At 42.2% G+C, this 13,254-nt stretch overlaps 1 protein-coding gene across 3 annotated transcripts; it reads left to right on the top strand.

Annotated features, from left to right (window-relative positions):
• The first annotated feature begins 290 nt into the window (after nucleotides 1–290).
• On the top strand, nucleotides 291–12,066 carry arhgap25 (Rho GTPase activating protein 25). 3 transcript variants are annotated; one of them, XM_042099751.1, is made up of 11 exons: nucleotides 291–690; nucleotides 2,904–3,091; nucleotides 3,738–3,819; nucleotides 3,930–4,043; nucleotides 5,113–5,317; nucleotides 8,516–8,648; nucleotides 9,235–9,308; nucleotides 9,463–9,584; nucleotides 9,774–9,928; nucleotides 10,328–10,905; nucleotides 11,485–12,066. In XM_042099751.1, the coding sequence occupies exons 1-11, from the start codon at nucleotides 627–629 to the stop codon at nucleotides 11,678–11,680; spliced, it is 1,911 nt and encodes a 636-aa protein (XP_041955685.1). In that variant the 5' UTR covers nucleotides 291–626; the 3' UTR covers nucleotides 11,681–12,066. The 3 variants fall into 3 exon arrangements, with proteins under 3 accessions (XP_041955685.1, XP_041955684.1, XP_041955683.1); XM_042099750.1 differs by having other exon boundaries at nucleotides 2,904–3,097; nucleotides 10,331–10,905; XM_042099749.1 differs by having other exon boundaries at nucleotides 294–690; nucleotides 2,904–3,097.
• The last annotated feature ends 1,188 nt before the right edge of the window (nucleotides 12,067–13,254 follow it).

The following is a 13,254-nucleotide window of genomic DNA, read 5'->3' as shown; positions in this document are numbered from 1 at the left end:
TTGTATGGTCATTTGCAGTAGCGCTGGCAGGGTTGAAGGTTTTTTGCTGAGTCTTTACCCCTGTGTTGAAATTCTGTGGCTGTACAGTTTGCAGCATCTCATTTCCATGTAGAGAAATGTGAAAGGGCGCCCTGAACGTCAGTCACTTCCTCGTTTTGAAAGACCGAATTACCGGGGGGGGGTGTTTGATTATATCATGACACCAGTGCACTTACAGAGTTTATACATGTTTATTGCTTCATGTCTGTAATCCTTGCCTGTTAAAGAGGCACTGTGTGAACTTCAGTGTTGTGTACAGCATGATAAATGAGTCAGACACAGTGAAGGCTCTTTCGAAAACAGACATCAGAGGAGTGGAGGTGCAAGAGAGAACATGTTTGAAAGAGTGAAAAAAAAGAATGATCAGTAAAGGAAGAAGGAAGTGCGGTACAGAGCGAGTGAGCGCGCAACAGAGAGAGAGAGAGAGAGACAGCACTTGGTGTGTCACTGGCTGGAAAGAACGAAAGAACATGCACATGCGAGTGCAACTGAGTGTGAGTGACTGTGTGTGTGTGTATGTGGGTTCTGTGAGCATGTGTGTTTGTGTGTGTGTGCAGTCGAGAGACTGACCTCTCCCATGAAGAAGAATGTCTCTCAAGCTGCCTCGAAACTGGGACTTCAGCACTCTCCGGGCTGAAACAGCAAAGATGGGTAAGGGCCATCGCTCAGGGCTATGTTTTGTACTGCCAGAGGAATTCGGCCTGCTGAGCCTATCCAAGGGGCCAGATTATTTGCAGTGTGTGTGTCTGTCTGTATCTGTGTGTGATTTTAAGTCAGAGTGTGTGTTGGCACTTTTTAAAAGACTGCCCAGCCTCCTGTGTGTATGGTTTTCAGCAGTGGCTTGTGGTGGCCAATGTATTTATACTCACTGGAGGAAACTTTTAACAGGTCTTTCTGGTCATTGTCACAGGACATTGGTCACAGGACAAGTACTGATACATTTCAATATGCAGAAGCTAGGTAACAGCTGTTGCAGACCTGTTCAGTAAAGTTTCAGAGTGAGCACCATATTTACTACAAAAATGTCCCACTTGTCCAGACGTGTACCTTAACTTGGCATTATAGAACTTATTCAGATCACAAAGTATTAGAGAGGGATTTCACTTTTGCACAATTTGCATTTTTACCAAGCTTCAACTTGCTACAGAGATCACTACAAACCCTAGAGATGTGGCATGTTGCTATGCAGCAGATAATGATAGGTAATGTTAAATATAATAGTAATTGAATCAATCATTCTATTACCTCTGATCAATAATGATGGGATACTATATGGATTAAACACTACATTGAGGTCTTAGATTGAGGGCGTGTATTGTTGGCACAGAGTGCCTGGCTTCCTCTGTCAAAGTCAACTGTGACTGTCGACAGGAAGCTGACGAAATTCTGTTGAAAAACAAGGGACAATATGATTTTTAAAAATGGGCATGAGAAAAAGTGTCATTGCTGACACTCAGTCAGTCTACTGTATGCGTGGCACTAAGATGATACAGCGGGTTAGGAAAGAACAAGATGGTGGTGGCTGCTGGAAACAGTCTTTCAGCCTGTTGAAAGGTTGTCAAAGGCCATGTGTAAGGTCAAGAACAAAAGCAGGATATACAAGACTAAAATAAGTGCTTACAGATTATGATGGATAATGTTAGGCTGCAAAAACTTGAATTTTAATCCAGTTAAAATTGTATTATAGGCTTAAATGTTGTTCATGAATTGTGTATAGCTAACAAATGAGATTATGTATTTTCCAGATATCCCAGAGATCTTATATCCTTTTGTGGAAGTGTTGGTGTTCTATTATTTGGCTTGCTACGTAGTCTTGCTTAAATCTTCAACTTTTTAATAATAATAAAAAAATCTTATTCTTTAATTTGTTCCCTTGAATCTTCTCACTCCAGAGTGAGCGAGGGTTCTTCAAAGCTCTATGATGGTTAATGGGGTGCGATTGGGTGCGGTCGGGTACACCACTGTTCACACGAAGCCTCTTCTGAAAGCATCAAATGTTTGAATGCACCAGGGGAAGAGGGCCCTGAAAATAGACCAAAGCGAGCAGATTTTTGGTGGGGAACGTACAGGGCGATATCTCTCCCTCTTGCAAAGGCAGATGATGCAGCAGTTTCCTGTTTACACGAGTCTGGGGCTCCTTGTCGCTGGCCTCTCATCTACAGACAGCAGGTCACACACTGAGCTGACCGCCAACAGCCGAGCAAACATGGTCACTTCCAGTCCCACCTCACTGGCTACCACCCAACACATAGTGCGATCTGGCTTGCATTCTTACATTGACTTGGTCATCTACACTCAATTGTCTGTACCTAATCCCAAACAGTATGACACTTTGTGTCAGTGTGTGTGTGTGTGTGTGTGTGTGTGTGTCTGTGTGGCTTTGTGTGTGGCCCAATACTAGGCCTTGGTCATCGCTCTATACAGTTCCACAGCAAATAATTCATTCATCTGTAATTTCTTTACTCAGGTTTAGTTTTACCAGAAAATACACCTGCACTTACACACACACACATCAGATGTATAGTAAAATTTCCCTTAGATCAGATCTACAACAACCAAAATGGTCAGCACAATAGCAATGAGGTCACTTTGCTCATGCTCCCTCAAAGCAAAGCAAAGCACAGTGAAACTCGCTCTCAATGCTGCAGGAAGCGCCTGAGGTGAAAAAGTGGGTAGTTACTTCCTGCCAAGCTAATACGTTTGCATTTGTCTACTATATGTGCTGTTGAATATTTATTTTCAGACACAACTCTGATTTGCACAAAGACACACTTGAGACTGTAAAACTTATTGTTGTGGATAGAGATCTCCAGAGCTTTCAACATGATATGGCACAGTTTTCACGCACCTGTTCTTTTCATCAGCACGATCTAAGAGTATCATGCCTGGGGAGGGTAGTCCTAAGTCGTTTAAGAGGTCACTGGAGAAGCCCGTGAAGACCGGATGGCTGAAGAAGCAGAGGTCCATCGTCAAGAACTGGCAGCTGCGCTACTTTGTCCTCAGGGGTAATATCCTGACCTACTATAAGGACGACCGGGAGGGTAGCAGTCCGGTAAGGGTGAGTAAGATGGTCAGTAGACAAGTGATATTGTGTATGTAGCCTATAGTCTACTGTTAGTCTGCAAATGAGAATGGAGTTAAGCATTTGCTAGACATTAATTTAATTCAATTCCACCCAAGTACAAGTATTTGATTAGATCTTTGTCCAGTCCAGATATGCTGATGATACATGGGGCAACTTTTTTGAGCAATGTTGCTGGGCAATTACCCTTATTATTGTGATTCTGGTATGTTCCCATTGATATTGGGCAACCATTTCTTTCTGGAGAACTTAAATTATCAGTAGACAAATCATTATGGTCATCCAATCATAATACTGGTTATGTGGTTGCCCAGCAACATTGCTCAAAAAGTTGCCCTATGTAGGCATAGACAGTAAAAGATATGTATGTATCTAGTATGTAGTATGTAGTATGTAAGTAGGCCATGGATCCATAAAAGTAACCTTTATGGATTTATGGAGTGCTAATTTGAAAACATTTTTGAAAGAATAGACATATGTTTCTTGTTGAATCTTCTATACATGTAACATAGAATTAGGGTTCAGAGGGAATCCTAAATTATCGAGGAAATTTCATTGTTTTGGGATCTGCCACATGTTAGGTGCTAACATAAATAACTCAATATGATTTTCACAGGGAACCATCTCATTGTGGTCCAGTCAAGTTAATGAGCTTCCTTCAAATGGCGATGAAAAGTTCTTGTTTGAGATTATCCCACGTAAGGCCTCTATTTCCATCTCACTGTATGAAAATAGAATTGGACAATGTCCCAGGAAGACCAATGGACTTCAGTTTTTTTAGACTGGCTGACTGTTTTTGTTCCCACAGCGAGTTGTGGAGATCGCGAGCGCGACCCTTATGTTCTCAAGGCCCGTTCTCAGGCCGAGATGGATGAATGGGTGCGGAGCATCCGAAGGGTGATTGGAGCACCATCCGGTGGAGGTAAAGGCCTTCATTCCAGGAGGATGACATACAGTAAAGTTAGCATGCATATACATTATGCAATCACAAAATTGAGTAATAATATGGGGGACTAATACTTTTTGAATATCATGTTGGCCTACTGTCTTTTGAGGATTTGAAAAGGCCATGCTGGCCATGCTGCTATACAGCAGTTTTGAGCAACATATCCCATAGCAAAAGTATTTCATTCTGCAGGTAATTGTAATGTTGGTATTATGTTTAATTTCCTTAATAAGTAAATTGATGTAGTGTATGTCACTACTTGAGCTAGGCCTACTCCTTAGAATGGCAGATTCTTGCTGCCTTTCTGAAGCAGATCAGCTATAAAGCAATGTTGGAACCACTAGGATGACACAGACACACACACACACACACACACACACACACACACACACACACACACACACACACACACACACACACACACACAGAGTAGTCTTTGTCACAATCATACAGTAGAACTTTGCTGAAAGAATCAGTTCTTTCTGAGCAGCATTGCTTTCATGTGATAATGTGGCATGCACACTCTGCTGTATACTGTATAAAAACATTGATCAGTGTCACCTACAGTAGATGCACTTCACACTTTCTTACGGTGTTATTAGTATTAGTATTAGTATTATCAAGCAGTCAAGCTAACAAGTGCCATGGGCCTCTCAGCCAAAGCCGTCCGTCAATGTTTATGACTGCACATAGGTATTGTGTTCATTTTTCCTCTTTGTAATAAAAACCATAAGGTGAACAAAAAGTTTTCTGATGATAGTGTTAACTACGGCGTTGAATTTGTTGCCTTAATTAGCAACTATAGTGAAAAGGAACTTGCTCTGTGGCTGTTTGTGGTCAAAATGGCAGGTTCTGCAGCAAGACAGATATGCAACAGAGATGTATTGCAGATAGTATAATCTACGGGCAGCAAAGTCAAAATAAGACTAATATGCAAGTCATTTAGGTTTTGATGAAATGCACACAGTCAAGATGCATAAATGCTTTAGTTGAAAATGCCATTATATCTCTTGTTCCTCATATTCCTTCCTCTCTATCTTGTCAGTATTTGGCAAAAGCCTTGGGGATATCATGGTCTATGAGAAGAAGTTTGGACAGAGGGTGGTGCCCATTCTAGTGGAGAAGTGTGCCGATTTCATCCGGGAGCATGGGCTGAATGAGGAGGGCATCTTTCGCCTTCCTGGTCAAGAGAACCAGGTGAAGCAGTTCAGAGACGCCTTTGATGCTGGAGAGAGACCCTCTTTTCCCAGGTGACTACATAATAATTTGTTCCTCTCGGTTGCCAACAACGGTTCATGAGGTTTCAGCTGTGGTTTTATCAGGCATTAGCAGTTGCTACTAAATTGAGGTTAGTGGGTATTGATGTGGATTAAATAAAGTATATACGCTAGCACTATTAGCCAAGGTTAACCAGACAAACCTGTTAGCAAATTTGAATTTGCTCTGCATGTCTATCTGGAAAGGAGCCCATTGAAGCCAGTGAGTAAGCTCCTGGCAAAATAGCATTGTCAACATACTAAGAAAATAAAGTTCACTTTCTCACCAGCTTCAGCTGAATAAGGTGCTCATAAGGCAGCCTAATGATTAACATTACTAATTAATCTTCAGTGCAATTGGTTTAAGATTAGATTAGATTAGATTCAACTTTACTGTCATTGTGCAGAGTACAAAGACAACGAAATGCAGTTTGCATCTAACCAGAAGTGCAAAAAAAGCAGAAATGTGCAATGTGATATACAAAGTATAGACAGGTGGTGCAGACAGGACAATAAATATACTGCAGTGTAGACAGTAGTATACAGTTGATTTACAGAAGGTGGTTTAGAGTAGTATAAATTAAATATAAATGTGTGCAGTGTATTAGCAGTTACCTTAAGAGCAGAATAAATATGGCTATGCAATATGAACAATGTATGAACAACATGTACAGATATGTGCAATGTAGTAGCAGTAACATTATAATAGTAGTAATAATATAGATATATGCAGTGTATTAACAGAATATAAAATAAGAAAACAGAATAAATGTGGATATTCAGTATCAAAAATAAAGACAGATATGTACAGAATGTACAGCTATGTGCAGTGTGGTAACAGTACCATTGTAGTGCAGAAAGAGTATCATTACTAGAGTAGTAAGGATAATGTGTGCAGGATGAATAGTATGAAGAGCAGTAGAGAATGGCTATATGTAAGTGTAATTACAGTACACTTGTAAATAAATAGACACCTCAACAGGCACAGGCAAGGGCAAGGGCGGTGGGGGGCTTAGTTGGATGGTTGTCACCGGGATGCAGAGCTAGAGTTCAGTAAGGTGACAGCCACAGGACTGAAGCTTCCTCTGAACCTGCTGGTTCGGGTGCGGAGAGACCTGTACTGTAACACCTCCCGGAGGGGAGTGGAGTGAACAGTCTGTGATTGGGGTGAAACAGTCTTTGATGATGCTGTGCGCCTTACGCAAGCATCGCTTGCCCTGGATGGCCTCGATGGAGGGGAGTGAGGAACCGATGATGCGTTGGGCAGTTTTCACCACCCTCTGCAGTGCTTTTTGGTCGTAGGCAGAGCAGTTGCCATACCAAACTGTGACACAGTTGGTAAGGATGCTCTCGATTGTGCAGTGGTAGAAGTTCACCAGGATCTTAAGGTAGAAGGTATTCCCCAAATAGTAACCCACTCATTTGATATGAATATGATGGTCCACAATATGGACTAGGTGTTTATGCAACATATGATAAGAAAGATAAACACGCCTGAGTGTATCAGTAACAGGTTATTTTGGGAAAGATATACTCTTGTGTAAAATTCATCTTACTGTATGACACCACACCGAACCTTAATATCTATTTTTGTTTAGTCAGAAAGTTAATTGTTTTGTCAAGATGTTTATGTTTATTAAGTTAATTCTTTCCTTTGTTTTAGAAACCATAAAATCTGAGCGCTACTCTCAGATTTAGATTTAGCTCAGGCCAATACCAGGGTGACTGAAAGACAATGTAAAGCAACATAGGAACAACCTACATTTATGCGTGACCACATCCTCTGCTGTTTCCTTTAGATACTGCAAACTGCTGGCTGATAAAAACTACTTTAAAAAGAAAAAAAAAGCAGTGGTACTCTGTATTGAATTATGTACAGTGTATGCAAAAATGTGGACAGTCCTGTGGCAATGACAGATTAAAGAGACACCAGGCAAGCCTGATGCTTTTTCTCTACGAAACTCCCCCTCGCTCGGTCTGAAGCTCTTTTCCTTTTCTTTGCATCTTCCGTCAAGGGTTTTCGCTGCTTCTTCACCGGCTCTGCCATTATACACATGTTTGCAACAATCACTAGCGTTTCGTTGGCCTGCCTCTGTGCTGTGGATGCAGGATGTAAACTGATCCTGCTTCGGTCGGCGGGTACGATACACTGAACTTGCAAGCGGGATATTCTTCCTACAGGCAGTAGGGGCGGGCGAGAGAGTCTTCATTCGCCCTGTAATGAGTCATTTAACCATATACCGACTTACGAAGATGAGTAATTAACACGAAAACGTTGCCTGGTGTCCCTTTAAGTTGATTAGATCGAACACCCTGCTTTCCCTCTTGCTGGTGGTTGGGTGCGTTTTCATATATGTTGCAGGATCCAAAAATGAGGAAACATCTGTTTGTAACCCTTGCTGCAAAAAAAACAGGTTCCAAACCCTTGCTGCAAAAAAAACAGGTTCCAAACCCTTGCTGCAAATAAAACAGGTTCCAAACCCTTGCTGCAAAAGAGTTACAGATGTTCTGGCCACTTGGCCTCCCTCACTCTGCTGCAAAAGAAAAAAGACAATAAAAGACAACAAAATAACTTGGAGTATGACCTTCTTTTTGTGATTCTAAGTAAATAGAACTCCAGCAAAGAAACAACAACACTTTATCTAAATTGTAATGCTGTTGCTTTCTAAAGCTTTGAACTTAAAGATATCACAGATTGCAAATGACTTTTGTGAGCAAAGACTCTCTATTGTTGGTATCTGGCATGTATAAAATGTGTGTATTGCATGTGCATCATGGTTAAGACTTATCAAAGGATTTTTAATCATGCTTTCACATTGGAGACTGCAGGGCATTTCAATGCTACGGTTTGCTTTTCTTGATGTACTTTGTTGTGTATTTTCAAGTATACTTTGAATTGTTGTCCTATTGAAGAGACCAACATCTTGTATATGTCAGTTTCTGGACTTCTGGATTTGCATCTAAGGATTTGCTGATGTAGAGGAGCCAATTCTTCCCTTTATTCATATGGTATTTTCTGTGCCAGAAATGATCATCTTGCTGCAGGGGCCACATATATTTGTTTTCATAACAAAAAGCAACATGAACAAAACAGAGGTTTAGCCCTTGAGGCCCAAGCTTTTGCATAAAGCTGTGCATATGTGTATCATGAATATGTCACAAAAACCTCTTGAAATGTTTTGGTGCTTGCAGTGACACCGATGTCCACACGGTGGGGTCCTTACTCAAGCTGTACTTGCGGGAGCTCCCACAGCCGGTGGTGCCCTGGAGCCAGTACCAAGACTTTCTGGACTGCAGCAGCCAGGTGGACGCCAGCACCGGTCTGGTAAGCCATCCTGAGCATTCCAGTGTCATTTAGATTTGGCAAGTGGTGGCAAAGGGTTTGAGTCGCCTACTGTAAAACATTGCAATGCTTCAGAATCTGCTCTGTGGCACACTAAGATGATAGATTACCAAAGACAAGTGTAGGCCTACATGGTTTGTGCTACTAAACAGTGAGTCAGACTTTATCCATTTTCCCGCATCTTACCGTTGATAATTTGGAACAGATTTCATCATGGCACAGCTCTGTGGCCTACTGGTGCTCATCAGAGTCTTAAAACCCCAACAGTCTGAGTCAGCCCAAGTGTCTGAGCCAGTCATTGATTATCGTGATTTACTGGGCCCAGTGGGTACAGAAATACCGATGGGACTAATATTTTAGCGTGGGACTGACTAAGGCTAGTCATGAAAAACTAAACATATCCATCAAATCAAGAGGGGATTGCTGGTGCAGACTTATGAACTTCTGTTCCAAGAGGTGTTTGAACTTTGTGTGTTTCATTTGGTTTGTTTGTTCTATTGATGATCATGGCTCAGTTTCTATCATTGATTTATTTGTTTTTGTTTGTTTGGTTTGGCACATGATACAGGGTAAAGAGTGTTTGGAGAAACAGATAGCTCTCCTTCCAAGAGTAAACTACAATCTGCTCAGTTATATTTGCAGGTAAGACCAATTTAATCATGTATATTATTCCGTTTTTTTTTTTGGTGTGTCTAGTGTTGTTGTATTTTTGGTCAGAGCTGTGTTCAGAACCAACATTATACTGTATATATTTGTAAGAAATTGTCAGTTGAACACATCTGTTGCTGTTGAACAGGTTTCTCCATGAGGTTGGACAGAATTCCAAGGTGAACAAGATGAGTGTGGAGAATTTGGCCACAGTCATTGGTGTTAACCTATTCAAACCACAAATGGAGGATGCCATCAGTATGATGAAAGGTGGGTGTATCTGTCTGTATCTATCTGTGTGTATGTCTTGTATAACTTTGCCTTCAGTCCAGTCATCTTCTCTGTCAGGCAATTATGTTTTCTAATCCCTCTTCTCTGTGACTTGGCTCAGTATGTGATGGCTTGAATTATGCTTTCACCCCTGCTGACTGAAGAAGTTCTTTCGGTTTTGTTCCGCAGGGACCCCTCAGATCCAGAAGGTCATGACGGTGATGATCCGACACCATGCGATGCTCTTTCCCCCATCCAAGGATGCCAGCTCCTCCCCTTCCCCAACCAAAAGAAAAAGTAAAAAGTCCAGTGGAACATGCTTCGTGGGCTGGGAATCGGCTGAGGTAATAACAACCATCCTCAGTTGGGTTTTGTGTCACTGTTTTAGGCACGCAAGGATTATTCCATGATTGCCTAAGAACACATGTTACTCATTATACAAACTATGTGACAATAAAATGGTCATTAAAAAAGTAAATAGACTTTTATGGCGAAATGATTGGGAAACTAAGAAGACATATTTTTTTGTATTTGTCACAGAGTGGTCTGTTATAACTGTATAGTGGTAGAAGACCGTTATATAGCTGTATTAGTGAAAAATATTACAATGTATGAAGCCCTAAATGGTCCAGAATTCTGTAGTGTATTTGTGTAGACGTTAATGCCTCTGGATGTCAGAATATGTATTTGATCCTCACTGAGTAAGTCACACTTCAGTAATGTAACGTTACTGTCCATTCCAGCAAGCAGACAACTCGTCTTTGTCAGAGTCTCCTGAAGAGGAAGATGTGGAGGCTGACCGAAACGATGGCTGGGGACCGGAGGACCAGTCTGGCATCGGTCCCACGTCCCCCACGTCCCCCACCTCAGACGACTGGGGGGGACAAAGCCCCCGTAAACGCACCCAGACGCTCCCCAACCTGATGAAAGGCGCGGCGTCGGTCCGCATGGCCCGCGATGACGCCACGTTCAGGTGGAGTCGCATCCAGGAGAGTTGTGACGAGCGCGACGAGAAAACACTGTCCGAGGACATCTTCAAGATCCTGGACCTCCAGGGGGTGTCCCAGTTCACATCGCCGCAGGAAAAGGAGGAGGAAGAGGATGCAGCAGAGGACCTCACTGCCAAGGACATCGAAGGTTCCTCAAAGACAACCAACGTCTCTGCATCCAACGTGACGCCCACATCCAAGGCCCAGTCGGCGCGGCTGGGTGATTTATATCCTGTCAAAGAGGAGCCAGTAGGATCAGCCACAGCCTCTCCACATCACGCTCCAGACACCCAAGGAGAAGGCACTGGAACCCCTCACAACACCATTAGCAGGTTTGTGCCATGCCAGCAAAAGCACCAAGTGTCAAAAGTCCAAAGCTAGATTGTTACATTTCCATGGTATTTAAAATGACATACCATTGGTGAATTCCTTTTGGTAATATTTGATGGGGGTCACTCACAAAGAGCCATTTCATTCTAAGTCATGATCTTGGCCTATGCTTTGTTGAAAATACAGGAAATACGAAGCCCTCAGGGTTTGGATCTGGTCAGAATAGCAATTATAATTAATAATCCCTTATCTGCTTTGTCAAATGTCAATTCTAAAATAGTTTCATGCATGCAATTTCCCGAAAACAGCAGTTACTTGTTCACTAGGTTTTTTTTTTAATCACAGTGGACAATAGTCACATTGGCTCTGTTTTTGTCCCTCTTGCTTGCACTTTTTATGTCTTATGTGTGTCTTTGTGTTTTGGTCATGTGTATCCATACATACACATGCATGAATTAATGTGTGTTACTGTATGCTTGCATGTTTGTGTGCACTATATGCACCATGTGTGCTGGTGCATGTCCATGTTGGTGCAAATCTGTGTGTGTGTGTGTGTGTTTGTGTGTGTGTGTGTATGGCAGCTTGCAGCAACAGAACAAAGAGCTGCTGGCCAAGGTGGCAGAACTGCAGTCGGCGCTGGACGCTGAGAAGCGGTGCGTCACCGCTCTGGAGATCCGCCTGCGCAACGCCGAGCGCAGCCGCGACGAGGCCCAGAGACGCAACCGGGAGCTGGACGAGGAGATCAAGGCCTTCCTCGCTCCAAGTGGCCCTCCGTAAAGCTGCCCATCCAGAGACACTGATAACAAATCATAATTTAATAGTCATGGATGCCGACAGGCCATTTGCCGGTGGCCAGTTGAGGGCTTTGGGTGTCCATATGGCCAGATGGAAGACACGTCCAGTAGAACACAGCACACGTCACACTCAGGGAATCCGTTCGTTATAAAGGTACTTACAGCTCTGAGCTGTAGTCTCCATTTCAAAGGTCCTGCTAAAGCCAACACTGTGATGTGTACTGAGAGAGGTGTACCCCCCTCACACACTCACAAATGTTGCCATGTCCTGTCATTTCACAATAAGAATGTTTTTTTTGTACAGGATTGCATTGTTTGACTAAATATTGGTACTGCACATGGATATAATAAATGTGATATATCAGATAATATTGTATTTTGGACATTCCAAGTCTTTTTAACTTCATCTCTACATGTGGGGAGATTCATTTGAGACTGTGTGATTCCTTGTAGTCCTGTGTTGTTGAGAGTAAGATGTGGTGTTGCCTGGATGTGTGGGATGTTCCAGGGCACCTAAGCCCATCAGGCTGAATGATGGCTTAGGGACATGGGGGAGTCTGAGCGCTGGTAATGGATGAGAGCTGACAAGCTGTGCCTTAAGGTGTTGAAGTAATGGTAGGAATGTCTGAGTGGTCAGAACGGAGTCTGGTTGTCAGAGTGTGTGTGTGTGTGCGCATGTGTGTGTGCGTGTGTGTGCATGTGTTTGCGTGTGTGTGTGTGTGTGTGTGTGTATGTGTGTGCATGTGTGTATTCTCTGAGTTTCAAGCAGCTTGAGTAGATACCATGGGAAACATTCTCTTCATAGTGCAAGTCTTATTTATACCGGTAATGCAAGTTTATTTATAATCTATTTTACACAGAGAACACCACAAGACAAACAAATAATGGGGTATTCCATTGAGGAACAGGTGGTTAAAAGCCTATTATATCAAGCCTATTATTCTGTACTATCATCTTATGATTAATTAAAAAATGGCCCATATTAATCAGCTTAAAAAAATCCACTGCAAATAGGTACCTTGTATGGCACCATCTACAGTATATAACTCTTGACCTTTTGCAGTTTCCCCTATCAGCCACTCAGTAAGCCTCAGTGAAAACTTACCAAAGATCAATTCAAAGGTACGATATGTAGGCTAAATTTTTTCATGCTCAAACTGTAATTTACTGTATAAAACTGTAAATTATGGCTTTTTAAAGCTTGGCTCAATGACTTGCTTGAGAAGTATTTCACATGTATTCTCTTTTGAGGTTTCTCAGTGAACCTCAGTACTTAATCTCCAGAAGCTCAGAAAAATTAAGAATAGGAGAATCGTTGACTGTCCATCTAAGATGTAAGATGAGAGAGAGAACGCTGTTAATAGACAATGGACAGAGGAAGGAAAGGGAGCAGTCAGAGGGGTAACTGACTCACAAATCTGACCAGTGCTTATTTGATTAACAGATATTGACATATTCTAGCTCTAAATGGGAATGGATGTTGCATTGTTAATAAGCTTTCTTTCCTGCGTTCTGGACACACCAGGCCATGTTTGGGTGGTAGTACATACCCGTTCA

The sequence above is a fragment of the Alosa sapidissima genome, chromosome 8, assembly GCF_018492685.1.
Source record: "Alosa sapidissima isolate fAloSap1 chromosome 8, fAloSap1.pri, whole genome shotgun sequence".
NCBI classification, from domain to species: Eukaryota; Metazoa; Chordata; class Actinopteri; order Clupeiformes; family Clupeidae; genus Alosa; species Alosa sapidissima.
Note: the sequence above shows the minus strand (reverse complement) of the source record. Positions and strands in the feature narration are given on the sequence as shown.